Source organism: Pangasianodon hypophthalmus, chromosome 1 (assembly GCF_027358585.1).
Source record: "Pangasianodon hypophthalmus isolate fPanHyp1 chromosome 1, fPanHyp1.pri, whole genome shotgun sequence".
NCBI classification, from domain to species: Eukaryota; Metazoa; Chordata; class Actinopteri; order Siluriformes; family Pangasiidae; genus Pangasianodon; species Pangasianodon hypophthalmus.
The window spans coordinates 31,123,328-31,149,817 of NC_069710.1; the positions used below are offsets into that span (position 1 = coordinate 31,123,328).

Below are 26,490 nucleotides of genomic sequence, written 5' to 3' on the forward strand. Positions count from 1 at the left end.
TATTGGCACCCATCAAGACATGGTAAAAATGTATTGCAAAAATTAAATATTATACACAATTTTAAAAAAATGCAAAAAAAGCTTATATATATATATATATATATATATATATATATATATATATATATATATATATATATATATATACTTTTATGATATGATCCAACACCTCTTGAACTTTTTCAAGAGGTGTTGGATCATTAACGCTTTAGGGGCTTTTGTGAAGATTGATGAAATCATTCATTCATTCACTCATTCATCTTCAATATCCACTTTATCCTGTTCAGGTGCCTACAATCTCTACTACTTCCTTCTAAGCTTTATTTATCTTCGTAATGTCTCTACACATTTAATAAGAGAAGTATATGGCAGGGTGAGATGAAACCAGGGTTATACGCTTTTCTTACATTTTGTGCATCAAACAGGAAATGGGAACTAATTACAGGTGGGAACGTAAGTGAGAATGGGGAACTGAAGAAACGTCGTACCACATGCGCCATAGGATTGGTCCGAGGAATCATTTTTGCAATTTGCATATAGTTGAGAAGATCTCAGTTCAAATGTCGCTTGTAGCTTCGGCTCAGAAATCGTGAGTCCCTGTTGTATGTAAAATATATAAATATAAAAATATCTAAATATAATAGTCAACTGTTTTTTTCTGTCACTTGCTAATATGAACCAGGGGTGAGGCTTTACTTTATATGTTTATGTTTAAAATATCACTCATGGCATGTATTATTCATTTTATATATTCATTTTCCTGAAGGGTGCCAATAATTCCAGTTAAAATGACTGCATTTGCATTTTCGTCAGTTATGAAATGTGTTGGTTTGGCTCTTATTTGACTCTCAGCGTATAATTGGGTAAACACAGGACAGGGATAGGAGCTGTGCTTTCCCTTAATACGACGTAGGACTGATACAAGACTCTTCATATAGGCACATTCATACCAGCAAATTTGGAAGCATTGAAAGGGTGTTTTGACTTAAAGGAATATTACAACTATAGTGGACAATGTGTGTCAGAAGGTTACATACACGTTCCGTGTGAGAATGACCCGATAAATAAACACAAATAATTCGATTAACATGGATGCAGTGACAGTATGTCCATACACACACCTCTTTTTTTCAGAGAATATACTAGTTACTAAAGTGCTACAGGCTAATTTCCCCACAAGCAACCACATGAATTGGGTTCACAACAGAAATGTAAAGAGATTTGCATTTGATATGCATTTGAGTACTCTTGTGTATTACTCACACGATACCGTTGTACGTCACTTCTGTCTTTGGCAATTTCTTAAACGTCACTTCCAAACCAACTTTGACATAAAACACCAAAGATCATGCTTATCCTAAGACAATTCATGCATGCTCCTTCTGAGTATTGTTAAAATACATAGATTATTTCCAGGCGCTCCGATTTTGCAGGAACGTGTAATTAATTGTACAATCCCATATGACTGACATAGTCAAAACGACCATGCTACAGATGCAGCTATTATGGAATTAAGAAAATTCAGAATAATAAATAAGGATATATGTGATGAGGGAAGGCAGGTTGTTCTACATTGCACATAAAGAGTTGCATAATTCTCAGACTACTGTTTGTGATTAAAGAGTACTTTGTAAGAATCTGGAATGCTTGATGATTTTGTTGCTTTTTTTAGTTTTAATTTCTTCTTTTTTTTCAAAAAGCACAAAGAAAAAAAAATATTGTAAAGAAAGGCAGCTTGTGCGACTTAATTTTATTCCCAGAAGTCACCATAAATGATATCTAGAGTTTGTATTCCAGGGTTTTATAAGATGACACAATGCACGTACGATGAGAACTACGTTTTTAGTTGTCCATATTGATCAAGTGTCATGCTTTTTTCGTTGACGTTTGGTCATCAAAGTCCCATGGGCATACGTCTGCCATTTTGGCACCGCTAGGAACTCCTTTCGAATTTGGACTTCTCTGTTTCGCTATAGAGGAACCAGTGTTTCTGGTCACTTCTTTAGTTGTTGCTGGATCTTCAAAATCCCACGGACATATAGCAGCTTGCTTGGTTTTCCCTATTGCAGTGTTTGGACTTTTCTGTTTTTCCATCGCACCCATGTCATGACTACTGTCCTCATCCCAAGGACAAATCTCAGCCAGTTTGGCTTGGCTGAGAGGTCTCTCTGTTGGTTTACCTGAAGAAGACTTGTCTCTTGACTTTGTTTTGACTTTCTCATCTTCTGTACCCTTTGTCTTCTCTTTTTCTTTCTGGAATGTTCTCATAGGGGCTGTACCCTTCTTTGTAGCAGTGGTCTCTTTCATTTTAGAAACCTGAGAAAGGCTGGGAATCTTTTCCAAGGTGGGGCTTGTGGATTCGTAATCCCATGGACAGGTGTCTTCCTTGGAAGATGTCTGCAGAGAGCTTCCTGAAGATTTTGTCTCAGGAAGAATATCTTTTGCTTTTCCCTCAGTTAGAATAGTGCCCTTGCCTTTGACGTCCGTCACAGCTGTGCTTGATTTGGTTTTGGCCTCTGCAGACGTAGTTTTGCTTCTGCCCTGATCAGTGTAGTAAGTTGAGTCTATAGATTTTTTTGGCAATTCGTCAAAGTCCCATGGACATACATCTGCTTTTTGAGATTTGGTTCTGTCTGTAGATGTCTGTATTTGAGACTGAGCAGGTTGACTGGAGAAATTTGGTTTTGTCCCGTCTGTTTGACCTTGGCTTTCTTTACTACCCTCCTCCCAAGAACAGATATCTGCTCTGTCAATGGGCTTCTGGTTGGGTCGTCGGGTTGATGAAGGTGACTGACCTGTGCCTTTCTGTTTCTGCTGTTTGGCTGCCTTGGTGCTGTTTGAGTGGATCGTGGTGGACTCTTCAGCAGCAATGGACACATGCTTTTGTACCCTGTTCTCTGAGGGAGTGGGCAAATCCTCTAACTCCCAAGGACACACCTCAGAAATATTATAAACGTCTTTGCCTTTCGCTGGCTCAGAGCAGATGGACAGTTGACTTTCACTAACCTGATGTTTCATTATTCCAGCTTTGCCAGCTGTCTGCTTGTATTCTACTGACTGGCTGATGATCATCTTGGTATAGTTCTCTTCATTTTCAACAGGGCTTTTAGCTTCTTTGTTCTTTTGTTGAATATTTTTGTTGGGGTCCTCTATGGACTGGGTCTTTCCCGCTAGACCCAGGGTCCTCTCTTTGGCACTGGCAATGACGCTGAGTGACTTCTGCAACATGGATGTCCTTGGGTGAAGAGGTTTCTTGTCAGCCGTCAGATTGTGAGCGCTGGCTGATTTACAGACCAAAGGAACTGACTCAGTTGACTCGCTGGCAACGTCAATCTTCTCCGATGACTTTTTCTTTACCAGCTTCTTACCCATCAGTGTTTCAAGAAGAGATCCCTCTGTGGTGGATATTTCCATCTTATCAGTTGCTGAGCTGCTAGAGTCCTCGCTCTGGTCTCGCACATGATCGTAGCTGCTGTGTGACTTCTTCAGGGAGAAGACCTTGTTCTTCAGGGACTCCTCCTTGGCAGGTTTTGCTGAATGTGATGGCTCGAAAGGATTCTTCCTCAGGACACAAATGCTGTTGCGGTTACTACCATGCTCGCCTAGCTCCTTGTCCTCGCGGCTATGCTGGCGACCCATAGTTTCTGGGATCTCGGTGATGCGTCTCATGAGGGAGCGCCCCAGGCCTTTTTTGGAGCTGCGTTTCTTTTGCAGGTGCGGGTTGTTGGCCAACATCTTTTTCCGTTTATAGATCTCCAACTGAGAATATAGCTTTTTTAGCTCCTCCTGTGACAAACAATATAGAAAGGAAATATAGAAACACTTTAAGCAGTGAAATGTGTTTGATATAAGGTCAAAATTAAAAAAAAAAAAAAAACAGATAAGCAGACACTCTATTGCACAGAAAACATGCAGTATGAGTTATTGTATGCAACTACAGACAGTGCCACACAGATGTTTGAACATTATAACATGCTATTTGACAGTGACTAAGAACAGGACAGTCTGGGACAGTATTGAATATGGACACTTTGTGTGTTCTATTGTTAGGTCTGAAACAGTCTCAAGTATTTTTGGATTCATTTAGTTTAAACCCATTACAGACTCTTCACCAAAGCAGAAACCCCTTTTACACCCCTTCAAAAATTACACTTGCCATTGACAATGTCGTGAGAGACTTCTTCAGCCCTAACAAAGAAACAAAAACCTCTGCTCACATTGGTATATTTTTCCCAAAGACTGTCGCAAGACCTTACGCCACAGCCATTAATAGAACTGAGCTGGCCCATTTCGTCTGGTGTCTGCAATAAAAAACTGCCATGGCTCAGTTATTTTATCAATGATAAGACAAGGAGTTTATGAAAATGTGTATTTACAGGTATATGGAAAAGCAGAGAGACAGCGCAGAATAGACAAAGTGTATACTAACCCGTATGTCCTCTGGGTCCAGACTGTGTTCACTCCATGCAGATGTGATGCTGCTGTTCAGGTATGACCCTGACCGTCCCATGTCCAACTCATCCTCATAGGCCTCAGTTGCTATGTCATCCCTCAGGTGTGTCCCCGCAAACAGAAACTGTAGGATGTATACGAGAACTCATAAAGCTGTAATCCATAAGTCTTTTAACCCTACATTTACATTAGCAGGTGACAAGTTTTTAGTTTATCACTTGTCCATTGTTTTTGTGTTGTTGTATTTTTTCCATTTCCAAAGACAAATGGTAATAAAAGTAAGAATTAAACACTGCACTAATCGGTGTGAAAATTGGTTCTTTGATTTACATGTATTGATGAAACAAACCCATAACTATTGGGGCCATTGGCAAGACCGTTGACCACACTGACACCCCCACTGGTAAGTACTGATTGAATAAAGATTTTTACGGAAGTTTACCTTTGGGAAGAGTAAGAGCCCCAGTGTAACTGTCACTGTCAAATGAGTATGAGCGAAGAACAGCATAAGCATCCAATCAGGGTGCAGCTCCGATGCAAAAGTAAATCTGCAAATGAACAGACGGAAAAATACGTTCACAAAATGTACTGATTATGTAGACTGTATGGCCATAGCTATGTGCACACTTGACCATCACACTCATGTCTTGTTGAACATCCAATTCCAGATTTATTCCCCCTTTGCTCTTATAACAAGCTCCACTCTTCTGGGAAGGCTTTCCACTAGATTTTGGAGTGTGGCTGTGGGGATTTGTGTTCATTCAGCTACAAGAGCATTAGTGAGGTCAGGCGCTGATGTTGGTGAGGAGATCTGGGGTTCAGTCGATGTTCCAGTTCATCCCAAAGGTGTTCAGTGGGGTTGAGGTCAGGGCTCTGTGCAGACCATGTCTTCATGGAGCTCACTTTGTGCACAGGGGCATTGTCATGTTGGACCAGGTTTGGGCCTCTTAATTCCAGTGAAGGGAAACTGTAATGCTACAGCATACAAAGACATTCTATACAATTGTGTACTTCCAACTTTGTGGCAACACTTTGGGGAAGAACCACATATGGGGGTGATGGTCTGGTGTCCAAATGCATTTGGCCATATAGCTGACTTGTAGTTCCAATTTTCAACCGCCATGTCTCAACATATAAAATGATTATCCACAATGTACAACTGCTTGTCACTGGAGTGGTACCCTCAAGGGGATGTATTTTGTACCTGTAATTTCATCTGGAAAGGTAAATGTAGTGTACTTGTATAGTTAATTCAATGCATATAATTACACCTCAAGGGCCACTGTTGTACCTTAATTAAGGAATATAACACTTGGGACAAGCTGATAAAGGAAAGTAATCAATAATGGGGTGACGTGATGCGACCTCACACTAAGCAGAGTTACTGTGACTACAGTAAAGTTGATTATATTCCTATGACAGCACATAAAATGAGTGCATTAATATAACCTGTGTTTATATAAATTATTGTCAGAGCTGCTATTTGAGAAAATTAATCAACACCTTCTGAACAAGTCAACAAAACACTGCCTTCCATTCAATCTTCCATTCAAGTGACACGTAATAGTGCAGTCCCTTCTTTGAGAGTGCAGGTTTAGCAGTTTAGAGGGTTTTTTTTTTTTTTTTGGTAGCAGAACATGAGCCCCATTCTCATTCACATGCTTTGGTGGCATTCATTTGGTGGTATTCATAGCAGCCTTTTCATCTGCATTCAGACTGCTCTCTCGCTGTTAGACAGGGTCTTTAACTATAGCCCTCAATCAAAGAAGCAATTGAGTCAGAGCTTTTTTGTGAGCGATGCACCACAATAAAGTCTTATTACTTCACACTGGTGACAAATTAAAGGAAAAAAATCGGTCGCGCTGTTATAATGTGGGGGCATTTAACTATTTATTTTGTTAGCATGGTTTAGCTCCACTTGTCTCCTTTGTCATCATTGCTAAACATTATCCTACAGTGAAACATTTGAATGGTTTGATAAGGATGAAAATGATGCAAATTATATGCTTTGGCCTTCACACTCTCCAGATCTCAACCTGAACACCTATGGGGGATTTTGGAGCAACATACCATATTAAGCTAGATTCACACTGCCAATTATTATATATTATATATGTAATACAAATGTATTAACATAAATAATATACAAATATAAATATATATTATAAATATATTATTGCCCCAGTACAGTTCTAGAGACTTCTTGATTAGATGCCAAGGAGGAGTGAAGCTGTTGTGGAGGCTTGTGGTGGCACTAACACTAACACACTTAAAGTTGGTTTTTCATTTACTTTGTTACCTGGCTTGACATTTTCTCAAGTAAAGTATTTTTCCAAAACTGATTAAATATTAAACATAAGTACATATCTTTGTTTTTATACAGTATCTGGCTTTATTTATTATTATCTTTGAATTTCTGGAAACTAGAAAATGAACAACTATGGACACTAAGTTAGGGAACAAGAACATTACAGACACTGAATTGAAAGGTGCAAGGAAGCTAGAGGACACTGAAAAGTATTGAAGCAAGAAATTCAGGGATACTGGAAACCAGTGAACACTGGAAACAAGAGGACACCAGAAACTAGGTGACAAGAGAACAAGGACACTACATGATGAACAAAAAAGAAACTATGGGACACTAAAATAGGGAAGAATTACAGACACTCGATGGTAAAAAGCAAGGAAACTAGGGGACACTGGACATTTCTGAAATAGGAGACTGGAAAGGGATACTGAAAACTAGTGAATAGTGGAACTAGACGACACTAGAAACTAGGGAACAAACAATCCAGGGAACAAGCAAACAACAGGACACTAAGCTAGGGAACAAGATTTTAGAGACATTGAATGGTAAGGTACAGTGAAACTAGGGGATGCTGTAAACTTCTGATCTTGTTAACTAGCGGACACTGGAAACTACTGAATTAGGAAACTAGGGGACACTGGAAACTACCGACCTTGGAAACTAGAGGACACTGGAAACTACCGATCTTTGAAACAAGGGACACTGGAAACTACCGATCTTGGAAACTAGGGGACACTGGAAACTACTGATCTTCTAAATTAGGGGACACCGGAAACTACTTATCTTGCAAACTAGGGGACACTGGAAATTACTGATCATGGAAACTAGGGGACACTGGAAACTAGAAAACAACAAACCAAGGGACACTAATCTAGAGAACAAGAGGTAAGGAGGTAAAGAGGTTAAGCACACTGCGAGGTAAGAGGGCAGGAAACTAGGGGACACTGAAAACTGGGGAGCAAGAGAACTAGGGAACAAACTATGGGACACTAAGCTAGGGAACAAGAAATTAGAGACCATGCTGTCCTTGAAAAATCTTTTTTTTAAAATGTAGCTTCAGCCGAGTCGAATAAAAAATTTTTATTCTTCTGGAAATCCCACTTGACACCGTAATTTAATAGCAGCAGGGTCCATAAGAGGCACCCTTGAAATTCTTTTTTTTTTCAGGGCACGACGAGGCTTAAGCTGTCTGTGTAAAAGCGACCCATAATGCTTCAGGTGTGATGGAGAGGCCTCCAGTCATGTGCTGTGCTGTTGGTTCGACAGGTGGATTGATAGCGACGCTCTGCTTTATGGATAAATAACAGTGCTGTGAAGACACTAAACCTCTCAACCACTGCAGACAGTTAGCGAGACACAAACAGGATATAGCGTGTTTATATTAAGCTCCTGTAAATTTATGTGCTGTTGCCTGAGTGTGCTATATTTTATTCCTCCAGCATTGGAGCTGTGCTTGTTGTGATAACACCTGGGATTTGGACAACAGAAGCCAGGGCTGGTTTTTTTCTCGCTCAGTGCTTACCAGGATAACGATTAGGAGTGACAATGTTTTTCAGACAATGTCTTATCTTGTCTTATCTTATCTTATCTATAAACATTCATTCCCTCACTTTCTCTTGAAGGTAATAAGAAAAATAATTAGTTTGTTATATACCAAGAAAACTGCAATCTGAAGCCTTTCTCAAGTTGAAGTTTCAGCTTTGCCTCTGTTACAAAGCACTGACACTGGAGACTCCTTCCTTAATGTTAAATAAACCTCTCCTTCACCATATCAACAAATTTACAAAAGTTTTTAACATCCATTTATGTGGTGAGTCCGCAGTACAAGTCCCTGTGAATGAGCTGTTACTGTAGAAACGATAATGCATTAGAACATGCGCATTAATATAAACCTGTGACTTGCAGCTGCACTACAGTCAAAGCTGCTGTTATAGAAAATTAATCAACACCTTCGGACCAATCAGAATTGAGAATTCAGCAGTGCTGTGGTGTAAAGGAACTTGTTATAGATGAGTTGGCTCTCTTTCTAATTTTAGCAATGAAGGCCAAAATACCTCCATAATACCCAGAATGCCTAGAAGCGGAGCTACTCTTGTTCATTAATTACATTTAATGATCAAGGGACATACGCACACTCAGCTAACTCTATGCCTTGGGTTTTTTTTAAATTATGCTTTGCTTTTATTATTATAATATTATGGATATAGCAGAGAAAGCACAAGAGGTTTCAGAGTAAAGCTTTCAAGTGTGCTTCTTCTTGATCTTTGGTAAATATTCACGCCACATTCCTGACAGAGAGAGCTCTGATTTCCCTGCAGCTTACACAACCCTCACGGGCCATACCACGACTGGAGCACCATTTGGGTTCCTCTGATATTACATTTACAAATATGTCTGTAAAGTAAAAGTAAAAGGCAGTTAAACAAAGTTAAGTTTCCTTCACAGCAACAAGCATTTTATCTATCCCACTATAACTCCACTTTATCTTGAAATATAATCAGTAAAGTACTTTTTTGCATTAATGTGTGTCCATTTAACGTCTAAAGCTTGAAACATTCATTTCTGTGACTCATCCATTATAGATTATGAAAAATGTACATCACTCAACTATATTAGCTGAATAAATTTCCCCTTCAAAATATTCCAAAACTGAGCAGGAAGTTGCAACATAATTGCAATTAGTGATTGCAACTAATCGACTGATCGATTAAAGAATTCAAGAATAATATGAAACAAAAGTGAGAGTGTTAAACTGAACACTTATATAATAAACATGAGACAATATACTAAAGGAGTAATTTTGCTTTTGCTAAGTCACTTATTTCAATTAGGTAGAAATATGGACAGAAATGAAGGGATAGAGTGATCGAGATGGAGGAGAGGAGGAGATAAATGTGAGTAGACGGTGAGTTAGAGAGACAGAGGGATAAAGAAATAAATGGAGTCGTAGTGAGATCAGAGATGAGTGATGAAGGATGACAGGATCGAGGGAGTTCCTGGTGATAGCCCTTCTGTCTCTCACAGACATGTGTTCCCTTCATTACGTGGGTCATCTACAGCCACGGTGTCCAAAACAAGCCCTGGAGGACTACAGCATACCACATGTCTCTTTTTCAAAGTTTTTTTTAACTCTAGAAAGGATTCTTAGTAGCGTACGAATTCAATTCAACACCTGCTGTCCAATCAGATTCGAGAATTCAACAGCACTGTGATATGAATTTCATATATATACATATATATACATATATACTATACAGTATATATAAGTATATATACTGTATATACATCAACAATAAGTTCTCTCACAGCTTACAAAACCCAGATGAATGAAACGTAGGAGAGACACTTGGTTTCTAATTACAGTAACTTTCTAATAAAAAATGCACACACTCCCCGTGTCTGAAACTATAGAAGCAGTATCAAAGCATGGATCATCCTGACGTGCCTAATTACACAGCAGTCACTCGGAGGCAGAGAGCTCCAATTATCGTGGCACCAACTGGGAGTGTTTTGGTTGATGTCAGCTGTAACCTGTAATATCTCTATCTGGGTGTGACTGATAGTACACTCGCTAAACTTCCACACTGTAAGACTGGGCTTCTCAAACTTTTGCAGTCAGGGACCCTTTTAACTGTAAAATAGCTTATTTAAATGTGTACAATAATATTCTGGCTGTTTTTCGGTAGCCACATTGGTTTTTACTCCTGAACTTTCTGAGCACAGAATGCATTCAGGTCTAAGCTGGCATTATTTATAGACTACTTTTTTGGTTTTGAGTTTGGATTAAAGCATTTCTACTCAGGTGAGCACCCAGAGGAAAATCTATTGCTCAATGATGGCTCAGGAGACTTAATGGTGATTCTCATTCATGGCGTTTCTTTTAGGTATCAACTCTGTCACATATGTTTCTCATAAAATTCCTTAGGAGAAATAGCATTAAACTAAAAGGAGATGAGAGATTTCTGAGGTTAAAGGAGTCAAAACTGAGAATTTGGCTTCAGAAACATACAAACCCTGAAGAGATCTCTTTCTTGTCCTGATTTATTCTCACTCAAGATTCAAGATATTTAAGATATTTTACAGCGATGAAAAAAGCTAGCAAAATCATTCAAAAGTTAAAGACTACAGCATTTTAACCCATTTCATTAACACAAACAACTGTCCAATCAGTTTTACTTTACATTCTTGAACACGCCTACAGACTAATAATGACGGGAATTCAATATTTTAGAGCAATTCTGCTCAACATGCATGTTTTTCAGGACTAATATTATTATTATTATTATTATTATTATTATTATTATTACTGTATTATCTCGAAATACTACATCATTTTAATTGTTCATGCATGCCTGCAGCTGAACCTTGCACACTGAGTTCAGAAAACTAAAACCAGCTTTAAATCTGTAAAGATGAGCTACAGGTGAAGTTTTTTCCACTGTGCAGTTCAGGTGAACCTGTGCAGGAGTGGACCCTGATGTGGTCTTCTGCTTTTGCATCTCATCCACCACAAGGTTTGATGTTGTGCATCCTGAGATGCTTTTCTGCTCACCACAGTTGTAAAGAGTGCTTATTTGAGTTACTGTAGACTTCCTGTCAGCTCTTCCTGTCAGTTCTCCTCTGACCCTCTCTCATTAACAAGCCCACAGAACCGCAGCTCACTGGATGTTTTTCACACCATTGTGTGTAAACTCTAGAGACTTGTGTTGTGAGCGAGATCAACAGTTTCTGAAATACTCAAACTGGCACCAACGATTCACTGAGATTGCATTTTTCCCTATTCTGATGTTTGATGTGAACATTAACTGAAGCTCTTGACCTGTATCTGCATGATTTTATGCATTGCACTACTGCCACGTGATTGGTTGATTGTATACCTGCGTGATAACTGCAAGTTGGAGAGTATGTTATTAATTTATGTGTATGCTTGTTTGTTTGTTTATTAAACAATCAACCTGTTCTTCTAGAAGGTCTTACCTAATCACATGGAATATAGCGGAGATGATGAGCTCATTGTGCACTGCGATGGTCATGTAGCGCGGCTCGTGGAAGGCTGAAGGCACCGTCCTCACGGCATAACACAGATACACACTCCACAGGAGGAACAGGAACTCAGCTACAGGTGTGAGACACAGAGAGGGAGAGAGAGAGAGAGAGAGAGAGAGAGAGGGAGAGAGAGGGAGAGAGAGAGGGAGAGAGAGAGAGAGATTCAATACACAAGGCAAAGCTTGCCAAAATTGCCTGTATACCCCGGACGCTGCTTGTCAGACGATTGTGGATGAAGCCGGTCCAGGGATTTATAGATCTGCCATCCTGAGCCCTGGCACAGCAGACATGTGTCCTGTCCACCCCAAAGTATCTTTAAGTTAAGATTAAATTTATATAAAATGACTGCTCTTTCCCCTCTTTGAGCTATGGTGATCTAGGTTATGAATGTTATGGGTTATGAAATATGTTTCTCTATTTTAATGGATTCTAGTACGTTTATCTAAATATCTGAGCAGTATAGTGTAAGGAGTACACACTGTGCTAGCTATCAAAGTGACGCTGTCTTACCCACTGCCATCATGTAATCCCAGCGGTCCAGCAGGCACATACTGAACTGCAGACCCTCTGGGGTGAAGCCCACGGTGATCAGTGCCAAGTGCCAGTCTGGGTTCTGGCACACGGCCAAAGTCCACGCCACCAGGAACCAGAGCACAATCAGGAGAATGATGCACAAGAGGCACAGAACCTTCCAGCTGGTCATGTACGGGATCCGCTGAGCCGTGCGAGACAGGAACACCTTCAGAACCCTGGAGGAAAAACAAGATGGAAGCATGGAAGGAAGAGAGTGTTCTTTTATATAGGATGTGTTCGAGAGAAAGATGATAGATATCGTATATAGTTAAATTTGTCATTTAAGTTCCATATGAATTTTTATGTTCTTATGTCTGGAAAGTTTGCATTATCTTTTACATACTATAAAACGACATGACATGAAATAACCCCAAGTTATGTACAGTATGTTTTCTTAAGTATGGAGACTCTCCAATCTGTGCTCTTTTGTGCTGTCTACTGTGCAAATCCAGCCAAAAACAAGCACTGGCCCAGTTATAAACTCTATAAATCCAATAAAATGTAAACAATGCTAATAATGGCTTGTGAGAGGAGCTTTATGTAAGAAAATGTTGATTAATTTTCTATAACAGCAGTTCTGACAGTGGTGCAGCAGCAAATCACAGGTTTATATTAATGCTCTCGTTCTAATACGTTATCGTTTCTATAGTAACGACTTACACAGGGACATGTTTGTGAAGTTCTCTGATACTGAAGACTTCCACATTCATGGAAGGAGTCTTCAGTATCAGTGCTTTGTAACAATCGAACGTAAAGCTGAAACTTCAGGTTTTCCAAACCAGGAAAGTGTTCAGTGCAGATAATCCATAGCAGGGTGGTGTGATACAGCACAACTTGAAGAGGAGTGCCATTAAAACACTAAAGTCGATAATTGTGGTATAATCACACAGTTTGGAATATTTTTTTCTACTCATGTGTTATTCTACTTATACCGCAGCGATCTGCAAACGATTACAATGTTTAATTTATTGGTAAATGACACACACTCACACCCAAGACTCCTTCCATAAATGTTAAATAAATCTCTCCTAACAATGAACAACAACACCTTTTTTAAAAAAAAATCTCATTATTATATGTCTTAGATTAGGTGGAGCATCCGCAGAACAAATCTTTGTTTATGAGCTGTTACTATAGAAACAATAACGTATTTAAACGAGCGCATTAATATAAAAATGTTGTTCGTTGTTACAGCTGGAACTACAGTCTGAGCCGTGCAATTATACACAAATAATGCACACCTTCTGACCAATCAGATTCGAGCATTCAATCACGCTGTGGTGTAATTATAAAATATCTCATTTCAAAGCATGAAAATTGTATTAAATTATTTAAAACTACTCTCAATCTTTTCTACTTTTATTTTGGCTTTTCTACTTTTATTTCCAGGGTAATTAGATGACACCAGTTTTGAAGGGCAATGATTTTAAGGGCTTTAGATTTAGTCTCGGGAAGAGTATCATGCTTACTAAGCAGGCCATATTTAAACAAATAAATGTCTGTCTTATAAATCGTAAAACTGATGGTGTAAATAAAAACATATAGAGCATAAAATACGCCCTTGAGGTATGCCTTCTTGTGTCTTGTGTAATGACTATTCTCCGGGATTTCTCTACGTATAGTTTATAGTCATTAACTGTGGTAAATCCCTCCCTTTAAACCTGCGGCTCATCAGAACATACTCGGAGTCATTTAGCGTACGTCGGGGCGTCCCCATTAGCGCACTCACTCTCAGTCACGTTGATAAATTGTCCTCCACACCGCCTTAATCAGGCTCTATCAAAAAACGATCGTGGCGATGTGTTAACTCTCACCTTGGTCTGGCCACCATGCTTTTGTCATGATTAGAGTTGTGTAGCTGTTCGTCTCAGCTAGCTTAATTATGAATCCCATTAGCCTTATGTGACACTTCCACCTGACGCATTCTTCTTCAGGGCCGTATGTTCATCCCTCATCTTTACATACAGAGGGCAAAGACCTCATTATCTCTCAGCCATTATTCCCAGACTTCCTCTCTGTCTCCCTCTCTCCCATCTGTTTTTATCACCTCTGTCTTTCTCACTCATTTCTCTCTCCCTCCCTCTCTAATCTAGCCATCTATCTGTCTTTCATTTCTCATCCCTCTTTCCCCAAGGGCTTTTCTCATTCTCAAGGTCTGGCTCCAGGCTTCAGACTTCATGTCCCACCGGACGAGGCTCTCTACATTCGTCTTCTGCCTCTGCTGTCTCGACCATTCGATAAATGTAATAAATTGTGCCCATTTTGACCTAAGTGCCGGGTGTTATTTGTTTTTCTGCCCCACAGTTGCAGCAGAGCCATCCTCTACATGGTTTAACAAGGCCGTGAATCTTCTCTAAAGTACACTCCAGTCCTAACGAACTAAGTAAGGAACACGCATCACCGATTACTTTTTATAACCCGCTTTAACTGTGAGTAAAAGGAGAGCAGAGCTGCTCGTCAGGAGTCAGAAGATTGTTTTGCTTATTACAGTTTTCCTTACTGCAGGAGTAAAGAAGCTGCTCCATGAATTATTCTAAAATAAAAATAAATATTACAATATTATCTAAATATTACTTACCCATACTTAGATTAGAGAATAGATGCACTATAATAATTCCTTCAAAAATAAGAACAAAATAACTTTAGGTTTTTTTTTTTTGGCCTTTTAAGGCATATTGAATTTGACACACCTGCTCCAGATATTAGGGCTGAAGAAGAACATACCAGCATGGAAATAAATGAAAATAAAGCAGGATTTCTATACCAGGGGTATAAAACTCATTCTAGGTAACAGGATATATTAGATTTAGCCAAAGTCAACTGCTCATGAATACTGTATGTCCATTTATCAGCATTTATCTGAAATGCAAAAACATACAGAATATCATCTCCAGAACACATGAACAGACTGCAGTTCATTACAAAATGATTAAATAAATAAAAAAAAATAAATCCAAATTATACAGTATATACACAGAGCCTTGCATAAGTATTCACCCCTCCCTGAACTCCACATTTTATATTGCCATAACTTGGAACTCAAACGGAATTAAGCAGGAATATACGTCATGAATCTACACAAAGTAGCCCACGATACTGAAGTGGAGGGAAACTCTGCTGTATAGAGCTTGCTTAATTATTCACAAATAATAAAATCACATAAAAGTTGTGATTGCATAAGAATTCCTTTCCGTTGTTGTGAAGCCCATAAGTTAGTGCACTGCAGAAAATGACGTCTTAACAAGTGAAAATATCTTGAATATAGTCACATTTATTTAGTATATCCTATTAAAAGATTACAATAAACCAAATATAAGATTAGTAATCCCATTTCTAGACATAGTGGACTACTTTCAAGCTTGGAATCGTCTTGTTGTTTTGGCAGATTATCTTTCATTTATAAATTTGAAGCATTTACGTATTTCTAGAAACAACAGCAACATGATCTGCTAATGGATTTAGAAGATTTAAAGCTTGAAATGACTAAAAGCATCTAAAAACAGGCTGAATAATCTAATATTTGATTTATTATAAGCTTGGAAATTATAATGGGAAATATTAGATAAATTATGTACTTTATCAATTACTTAATTGAGTCAAAACAAAAAAATGAAAAAGAAAAAAGAAATATTAGATACATTTGCCCATATTCAAGCTATTTTCATTTGCTAAGATATACTTTTTTGCAGTGTGTCAAATTTTTCATGAAGAATTCCATCTGAGAAGAATGATATCAAGTGAAAATAGCTTGAATATGGGCAAATATGTCTAATATTTCTTTTTCTACTTATGTTTCTTTTTTCTTGATTCAATTCTTTTGATTCAATTACGGTCCATAAGACAATTTTGATTTCATTTGTGGGCCAGATGACAACTTTTATCAGGCCAGAGGCCAAACGTTTGACTTCCCTGTTCTACATTGTTCAATCTGTACATAGTTCACACACTGCTTTCTGTACATATCACAAAACTTAATGCATTGTACACATTCCACTCTGCGTCATTCTGATAATATTTCTACGGCAATATGATTGATTCGTATCGCAGTGTTTTTTTTGTTTTTTTTTGTCTTTGATGGTTCTTTGGCCTCGTCGTGCTCTAGCCAATCTGTCTGATGACATTTGTTTCTCCTCCCCAGCTATCGTCCTGCGACAGATCGCTCTGAAATGGCAGAGCCCATGGCAGACTTCTGACATTTACTAACACGACTGACCGTGAAATGCTGGTGAGTCACCCGTTGCTCATGGGGGTGTTAAAGCGTGTGTTCGTGCATGCGTACATGCGAGCGTGTGTGTCATTATGTGTGTGTGTGTGTAGGTGTGTGTCTTCCGCCTCATCTCCTACAGACAGAGATCAAAAACCTATAACTCATGTGGTGTCATTTCAAAGCCTAAGCCTGGTTATAATTAATCTCCATGGTAAGCTGCTACTATTAAACATTGGGAAATGAGATGGCCAGGTCAGGGTGAGTCAAAACAAGCAATTAAACAAGACGAGATGGCTGATGTGTGCTTGTTTTCTGTCATATGTCTAGAGGGCAGAGAAAAATCCATCGGATGTCACTGTGGCTGAATTCTGGGACAACAGTGCAGCTACAAATCACAGGTTTATATTAATGTGCTCGTTCTAATACGTTATCATTTCTACATATGTATGTGACCATTCCACATAAACAAGTAAAACAGAAGTATAAAAGCTGAGATTGTGAAGTTTATGAAAGGAGTCTCCTTAAGTTTTCAGGACAGAGGAGTTTATGCTTTTCCTGGTAACACATTTAATTTCTTTGTTTTATTAACTTCAATGTAACTGATAACAGGAACTAACTTGTTTTATGGACGTTCCACAACATTAAACGTAACAATAAATGGATAAAAATATTACTTGTGTAATATTTCGTAAATAAAAATTGTAATGGTTGCCAAATTGCTGTGGGGCAAGAGGAATAACACTTCAAGACATGCTGTTATTGGAAAATAATCTACTTCAGGCTGGTGAAAGTAACTCCACTTCATCACAGCACCCTGGCATTCATTACTTTCCTATAACAGCATGACGCTTTATGCTTTATTCCTTAATTATTTTTTCTAATCTAATCACTTTAATTAGACACTTCAGGCACCATATATTTATGTTTTACAGATAATACTAGCACTGTCGTTGCATGCTTAACATCTTTGCTCCTGCCTTTAATAAAAAACTCTGAGAGCAAGCAGTGAATAATTTACACACAGATTTCTCTTCCTTCATTTCATTTCTGATAATGTTTTTAAACTATTAAACATAAGAAAGGTTCCAAAACATTTGACTGGAAGTATATGCACGAGAAAAGCATCCATGCAGCCAGAAAGTAAAATATGTGACGGGTACCTGTATAATTTGAGCGTGACGGTTCCGTACACGGTGGCGAAGCCGAGCATGCGCACCCATCTGAGCAGGATGCAGCGAAACACACTGGGCTGGAAGTAAAGAACCACCCCCTGTGGACACCAAATACACAACAACATTTATAGAGACAAACATTTCCATATTCATAAAGATCTCTTGTGTGAAAATAAGCAGTTCTCAACAGCCACAAATTGTTTTATCTTTAGATTTGAGGTCTGTGTGAAAACAAATGAATCAAAATATCTTCAGTATTTTGTTCTTTTATCTGTCCCAGTTATTGTTCAATAAATCGAGTTCAGGATTTCAGTAAACATTCACATCAGTAACAGCTGGTATATTAAATGTGAGCACAGGCAACTTGGATTAGACATTCTACTTATCCAATGATTATATTAATGTCCAATCTGGCCTTATTCAACAACATACATATTATTGTTTGTGCTCAGAGATCAGACGCTGCTGTCAAAGTGAGATGCAGCAGTATATCACACCGCAGGATCACTATAAAAACAAGCCATTTAAAACTCTGTTAATTACCACAGTTATTGATGGGCTAGTTGAACAAACACTTTATAACCAAGACAGCACTTCTGCTTCTGGCTCGTCCATTATAAGAGCAAAGACGTTATTTTACACCCGGTGTCTGCAGGAGCTCCCCATAAATGCCGTTTATCATAAATGTAAGAACACTTGCTTGTAAGCTCCTTTTAGTAACTGGAGAAAGGCGTCAGACTGGATGCTTCATCAAAACACACAACTATGAAGGTAAGAAAATACCTATTAATAGATACAGTAGAAATGAACACCCAAGCTAACATCAGCCCAACACCATGACTTTACTGCAAGACTGAAACAAACAAACACAGGTTAGACGTTGCTGAGATTCGTTCTATTTGAAACCGGAAATACGTCACAGCCCTGAGTGCAAGCAGCCCATTCGAGATGGTACGAATAATTATAACAAACCATCATATAACTAGTGCAGAGTTATATGTGTAAGAAGTATCTATACAATAGTATTTGCACTAAACTGTATTCTGTTCTCGCTGTTCATTTGTTACAGACATCAATACTATATCTACTACAGCTGTACTACCTCATCTTCACACTGACCGCTGTACACTAAAAGCTGTATATTATACAATTGTATACCATTTCTTCTTCTTTGAATTACCTAGGGTAGTTTATTTTTATTTGATTTTGAAATATACAAAGGATGTGGCATCATGTTGTAACTGTGTGCTGGCTGGATTGCTGCTTCACTAAATTTTGTTGCCTGTGCAATCTTATCTTATCTTCTCTTATCTTATCTCATCTTATCTTATCTCATATAGTGGCTGAGCAACATGACTACACTGAGTGAGATCAAGGTCTGTTTCTGGAACAAAGGGGATTGGTTAAGATTGACCAATCACAGTAGTGGGAATATGTGTCTTATTTCCGCCCCCAAATTCTCAAAATTCAACTTGGCTCACGAGTAGAGTTTCGCCCTCTACACTCATATGGGAAAGCTTCTCTGCATGCTCGAGTTACTCGCGAAAACTGTAGCTTTGTGTGCGCTCAATTCACAACACCTCCCGCTTTCTGTTAATAAACACCGTTCCTCACACTCAGATCAGACGCCTTGCACTCTCAATTAATGGTGTTGTTTAAACGCCGTAGGTGTGGATATAGGAATGGGAATTCCTATTCCGGGAACTGCTGAGTATTTCAGAATTATTACTTTTATTATGAATAATGTTTAGGTTGTTGCGATGACAATTTATTTCAGGGACCTAATTATATTGTATATATTTCTGGATTCTTTTGCCATGTGCAGCTTTTCTTTACATTGCTTGAGTTTTTGCAGGGAGCCAATGATCCAGTGTCCCCCCACAGAACGTGAGGCTATAATCTGATACACAATCTCAGCTATGAAACTATTAGTGTTGAGTGGTGTGTAATAAAAGACACTTAAACATAAGCAGCTGCATTCGTTTCTTTTTTTTTTAGTGTTTCATGTCTGTAATGTAGAGAAACCCTGAAAAAAAAGTTGAAGTTATTATTGTGAACTAATATCTCATTATTTTGATTTATACCACAGCACAGTTGAATTCTCAAATCTTTGTAACAGTTACAGTGCTTTAAAGTTTTCTGGGACAGGAGAGTCTTCAGATCTGAGGAGTTCACGGTTTACTGTTTCTCTGTAAAATAACGAGCTGCATTTTTTTTTGTGTGTGTGTCATTAATTTCGAGAGAAAGAAAGGAGGGAGTGACTGTTTATGGTTACTTATAGCAACTTATAACAGGAGCAAACTTGTCTCATGGATGTTGCATAACATTAAAAGTAACTAGAAACCATAAAAAAAGTGACGTGACGTGACGTGACGTGTCATTGGTAAATCACTGTGGTATAATCAGAATAACACACTTCAGAGTCTTATTCCTATCTCATTATTTCATATTTGACTTCCCATACCTGAACTCATTTAAGTGAATTAGCACTCAATAGACAGTACAAATGTGTCAAATGAATTCCACTGAAGCAACATCTGGATTAATTACTATCTGAGAAACAGCACATGGAATAGAAATGATTATTATTATTATTATTATTATTATTATAGGCTAATATTAAATTTATTAGCCTTATTGAAATATTATGGGCTGTTGAATATTAAGTTATAATAATGAGATATGTTGAAATGACAAGTTATTAATTCGAAATAATGACAAAGCACTTTAGTATTTCTTTTTTTTTTTCTTCAAGTAATGGTCTACTGGTTACATGTTTCATGCCGCGTTCTCTCCGAATACCAAACACAGTAAACAGAAAAGCTGTAAATTTTTAATTCAAACCACAAAACACTACCTCTGTCATACGTCCTTTTGTGTAATTTGTACTTTGATTGGACAATATGTGCTTAGTGTACTTTTAGTCTGTCCCTGAGGAAATAAGTAAATAAGTAAATAATCCACCTCGATCATGTTCATTACACCTGCGACTGTATTTCAGTCACTGCTGATGATGGAGAGCAAACCTAGGGGTGTGTCACTCTGTGTGATCACCCGAGACGACTGTCACTGATTGGCTGCATGGATCTACAGTCTGGAATAGAAAGAAATCAGCCCCAGCGTCACTTCTCGCTTCTTCTTATGTTTTTCTTACAACCTTGGTTCCACAAAAATCCAAAATAACCTTCTTTACGATGGATCCACTTTAATCTGATAAAGATGCTGAAAATGAAACCTTCCACTGATGTCTCTTTATCTCCGAAAAAAGCATTGCTAGTTCATTTATACCCCTGATTCAAACGTACATTATCTCAACACTGTACTAATAAAATGTGTCCATTTGTTCATCCGTAAACTACACCGTAACATCCATCCATCCAGCATGACTAACAGGTTAAACCCTGGCTAATATGGTGCAGTGCAAAACTCTATTGGATAGACTCTGAGGAATTAGTGAGCAGCGAACCATTCCATCACATCACTGCGAACAGATTTGTGTGACTCGCTCTGAACCCTGATGGAAACACAAATTCGCAGCTGTGGCTCCCAGTCTTCATCCTTCCTGCTCTATTTGGTTTTGAGCTTGTACTGCTTCCCTGCACACGGTCCCTGTACACGAGCAGGAAGCTCATCTCCGGCTGAAATCTAACGACTGTATTGTGGTTACACCTCAGGAAGAGATCAGGTTGGAGTTGCTTAAATGAACTCATGAACATGAACTCTCTATCTGCCACCTGGGTCATGAGAATTAGTCATGTCGTGTTTCATTAACATGTGGGTGTGTGTGCATGTGTGTGCATGTGTGTGTGTGTGTGTGTGTGTGTTTACACCACATTGTCCATGGTCCTTACAAACATGTCTTCAAGGGGTTGTAAAGTTATTCTTATTCATTTTCGTAGTGTATCACTTTCTCTTTATAACTCTTCTGACTGATCACCTTTATCTTCAAATGAAACATTTCAATCCTAGTGGGCGTGGTCTGCTCCTGAATGACTCCGCCCCCTTCACAGGGCCCGAGTGCTCACTGAATGGTCTTTATTTGACTTTCATTGCTGGAGAAGATGAATTTTTACTTATAGTTTATCCTTTGTCTTATTAACGGTATTACCTGTATTATGTTTTAATCTTTTGATTTCTGTTTTGACTTCCGTTTGGACTCATCATTCGAGCACAGATTCACCTCACGATTTTGTCTTTATTACATTTTTGAGGTTGCAATGTTTTCGTCATCCTCAATCCTCAAGGTTTTAGTTTCTGATTTCTTGGGGTGAGGCAGTTTTATCGTGCACCTGTAGTCCGGTATTCTCATGTGACCCTGTCCTTACTCCTCCTTTGTTAGATTAATGTGATCATTTAGCAATAAGAAGAAGTCTCCTTTTCTCCAGAACCAATCACGTGCTAGAATTGTGCAGTATATGAAGTGATGTAGCTATGATTTGAAGTCAGCATGTTATTTGAATTGCTCTTGTATGATATTCCAGGAGAGTATATTCTCTCTCTCTCTCTCTCTCTCTCTCTCTCTCTTTTCTATGGCATAATAAACACCTTTTTGAGCTCGTGGACTCAGCACGTTTCTCTCCGCTCTTCTTCGGGGTGGGATTTTCTCCACCAATTACTGATAACGCATTGGACATTTTAACCTGCGTCTTTACAGTTAAATGACCTGGTTATCAACACAGCAATGAGAAATACATGCTATTTTGTTCTCTACTGATGCATAACACTGAGATTTGCAAATTCACAGATCAAAGTTCTGAGCTGAGTGTGTGATTTTCACTTCCAGTGTCCTTTCCCAGTCTTTTCTGCCAGGGGAATTTTATTTGTGTTTGATCTGACTCCTGCTTCAGGGCCTTTTTTTTTAAATCCTACATAAATGCTGAATCATAGATGTTGTCATCTAAGTGTTGTTTTGTGTTGTGATGATGGATTTGACGTAATGTCACCGTCAGCTGTGAACCTTGTTCTCAATTCTCAAAACCTAACTCTCACTCCATCACTACTGTTCTGTTATAAATAAGACACTGTAAAGACCTCACACATCTGTGAGAGAAAGAAAATGCTGACTTTGTGCTTCTACCAAAACTGAGCTCATAAAAAATGGGCATAAAATTCAAACAAGTACGGTCTGAATTTCATATGAATCTATGATGTGAGTGTTAACTCCTCCTGTAATCCTGACCTTAATCTTCATAACTTTTGAAAGCATAAGGCTACGTTTTGTTATGAAAAACGTTTTAAATGCCAGAAAATGGAGGAGATTTTTATCTAGCAGGATGCTCTTTCCATGTGAAAAGCTGTTTGCTCTTTGCTTCTATTAACCTTATCCTGTTTCCAAGTAAATTTGTTTAATAAATGCGTGGTAAGAACTTTACACTCCTGTGGCCTGAATATGTGTGAGTGTGTGTGTGTGTGTGTGTGTGAGAGAGAGAGAGAGAGAGAGAGAGAGAAAGAGAGAGAGAGATTGTGAGGAAAACTGTTTCCTAATGAGAAGCTGGAGCACTCGACCTACACGCACACACACACACACACACACACACACACACACACAAACTGCTACGCATTCTTCAGACGCTCAGCACTTCTGAATCAGATCGTAATGAGCGCAACACGAGTTCAGCACTGGGAGATTTAATTACACAGAAATTATTTTACTGCAGCGCCGCCTTAAAGAAATTCACAATGGGTTTCTGAAAGAATGTGACATTTAGTGAATCTGTGCTGTAGAAACAGCAGTTCTCGCTGGCTTGTGATTCATAAAACGGGGAAAAAAGTTGTTAAAGTTGTTCAGATCTGCAAATAATCAGCCAACGTTAACGTCATATTCCATACACAAAAATGCTAATGTGTGTGATAATGAATGCATATTATAATCCCTCAGTAATTAATAAAGAAAACACTCTGCATCATGGTGTTATTGGATAATAATCAACGACAGCATGGTGTGGTGAAGCGGAGTCACTGTTACCACAGTTCATTGTTATTCTATAACAGATTATTCCTTATATACTACAACAATTTGCCTATAATATGCTAAAAAAATGTATTTATTGAAGAGCGATACATCATATTTTTTATCATTTTATAGTTACATTGTTGTGGAGTGTCCAGGAAACAAGTTAATTCCTCTTCTCACTTAAGTAATATCAGCTATTATCATTCATTCCCTCAGCAGCCTCTCTATTTTAAGTTAATAAGACAAAAAAACGGAGCTTGTCATGGTACTGAGAAACCGCAAAGCGTAAACTCCTCTGTCCTGAAGATTTCAGAAAGGTTACACCTTTACCAACTGTGCTGAAACATAGAAATGTTTAAAATAATATAAATTAAAAGAAAAGGCATGAAACCGGTTTTTGAAAATAAATAAATAAATAAATATCAAAGGGTAATTTAAAAAATTAAAATAAAACCTACTAAACATAAGATTTTTTAAAATAAAATGTGATAAAACAGAGATGTTTAAAATAATAAAAATAAAAAAACAGTCATTAAACAGGATTATTTAAAATAGTGATGAAATAGGAAATAGAAATTTAAAAAAAATCTATAAATATCTATAAATAAAATAAAATTAAAAAAACTTCGTCTAAAATTCATTTTAAAATAGTAATAAAAGCTTTTAGATAAAAAAAAGAGCTCTTAAAAATTTTTAAATAAAAGTTTAAAAATAGTGATAAAACAGGATTGTTTAGAGAAAAAATAAATAAATCAGAGATGAAACATAGGCTTGTTTTAAAAAAAGAACATGATTTAAAAAAAAACAGGGTTGTTTAAAAAACAGTGATAAAATATTGGGTTGAAAATAAAAAAAAATTTTAATAAAAAACAGTGTTGAACCCTAGGGTTGTATAAAAAAAAGTAAAAAAAACATTTTGATGATAAAGACAGTGCTGTTGAAAAAAGAGTGATAACACACAGGGTGCTTTAAAAAAAATGAAAATAAAAAAATTGCTGATGAAACAAATGTTCTTGGAACATGCGGTGCTTTCTAGGGAAATGTAAATGATGATACATGGGTTCCTAGGAACAGAGTGCACTGGGAATATCACTTTTTTCCACAGTGAGAGAAGGAACACGAGGCTGGAACACACACTGAGTCAATGGGGAACATTAGGGCTGTAGGAGTGTAGCACTGATAACGCATTCATAACGCATTTATGAATTAATGACATCTCAATGACGCTAACTCACGTGACTTCTCTTATTCTTCAGTTATTATCAGGAATGTTGTATTTCTGAGTGAAGCGTTGAAATCTGTCTTTAGAGAAAGTCTTTATGTTAACTGAACAGTGCAGGAGCAACACGCTGAGCAGATGAAAGCGTTTCCACTGACACTCTGTGAAAAGTTATTAGGCCTTTTAATTGATGCATGAGACAACAAAAGATGAATTAACCATGGAGTAACCTCACTTCTGACCCTGTGTGTGGGTGTGTGTGTGTGTGTGTGTGTGTGTGTGTGTGTGTGTGTGTGGGTGGGTGCTGGATAAGAGCGCAGCTGCCCAAAGGTGAGCCAAAACATGTGATGTGTTGCGATGGCAAAGCCGCGTCCAAAACATGAAAGACAAAAAAAAGACCAAACACCTGAGGCCGTATAATTATCAGTGCGCGGCAGATGTGGCACGAGTTCCCCTGCGGGATTGTTAATGTTAATCCGATTAGTGCAGACATTAATAGTTTCCCAATGGCAGCAGGAGATGCAGGAGCGTGGATATTTTGGCTGGTCGGCTCCGAGTCGGTGGACGGACAAGAAGGCCCCGAGAGAAAATTTCACTGCAGCGTAAGCAGAGCAGAACAGTAGAAGATATGCTGGGGAATAAACACACACACACACACACACACACACACTCGTGCACACACAAACTCAGCTGCTGCATTCTGGAAGCTAAGAAAAAAAAAATGCTGAATCGAACTGCTATAGCGTCGACTGTACTATCTGGATTCAGGATGGGATACGATTTCCAGAAACATGTCTGTTCCTGGTGGACTTGTGTAGTAATTATAATAGATTCACATGATATAAATCGCAGAAATGGGCGTGTCCTCATGATGTCCGCATGGTCGCCAAACTTTAAAACTCAACATTCAATTCAATTTTATTTGAATAGCGCTTTTAACAAAGCTACAGTCAAATTTAAACCAAAATAAATTGTAAATGTATGAATTTATCCCTAATGAGTAAGCCAGAGGTGATGGTGGTGAGGAAAAACTCCCTGATATGATATGAGGAAGAAACCTTGAGAGGAACCAGACTCAGAAGGGAACCCATCCTCATCTGGGTGACACCGGATAGTGCGATTATAAATAATTCCCTTCTATAACTGTGTACTTGTAACGTCACCACCGGCACCTGCCCGCCAGAGGGAGCCCTCACCTGAGTTTTGACTCCACCCTTGAGAAACACTTCCGGGGTTTTCAGGGACATTTAAGCAGCGCGTTCACCACATGAGGACGCGAAGTATTGTTTCCTGGACATTACTGAGCGTTTCCTTTTGTATTGTTTACGGTTTTTCTCCTGGTGACCCTGGTTTGTTTTTCGGATTTTTGCCTTTGCCTTGCGATTTTGGATTATATTTTCTCGCTGATTGACTTCCTGGTTTTTTCGGACTTTTGCTCTCGTTTCCTGATTGTGATTTTGCCTGTCGTTTCGGATTTATCTGCTTTAATCTCTGCTTATGGATCCTACACAACCCGCCTCGGACGAGGCGTTACAGAATACTTCGCTTTTTTTCAACGAA

The 26,490-nt window shown here is 38.3% G+C and overlaps 1 protein-coding gene across 2 annotated transcripts in view; it reads right to left on the reverse strand.

The window, feature by feature from the left end:
* Positions 1-200: 200 nt before the first annotated feature.
* Positions 201-26,490, reverse strand: part of gpr158a (G protein-coupled receptor 158a) — a 102,178-nt gene continuing 75,888 nt past the window's right edge. Inside the window, exons 6-12 of one of the 2 annotated variants that reach the window (XM_026944884.3) lie at positions 17,747-17,856; positions 12,317-12,555; positions 11,738-11,876; positions 4,895-5,000; positions 4,430-4,576; positions 4,218-4,301; positions 201-3,786 (exon numbers count right to left, since the gene is read on the reverse strand). In XM_026944884.3, coding sequence (XP_026800685.3) covers positions 1,867-3,786; positions 4,218-4,301; positions 4,430-4,576; positions 4,895-5,000; positions 11,738-11,876; positions 12,317-12,555; positions 17,747-17,856 — 2,745 coding nt within the window. In that variant the 3' untranslated portion in view covers positions 201-1,866. The remainder of the gene's footprint in view (positions 3,787-4,217; positions 4,302-4,429; positions 4,577-4,894; positions 5,001-11,737; positions 11,877-12,316; positions 12,556-17,746; positions 17,857-26,490) is intronic. The other variant, XM_026944885.3, reaches the window with a different exon arrangement.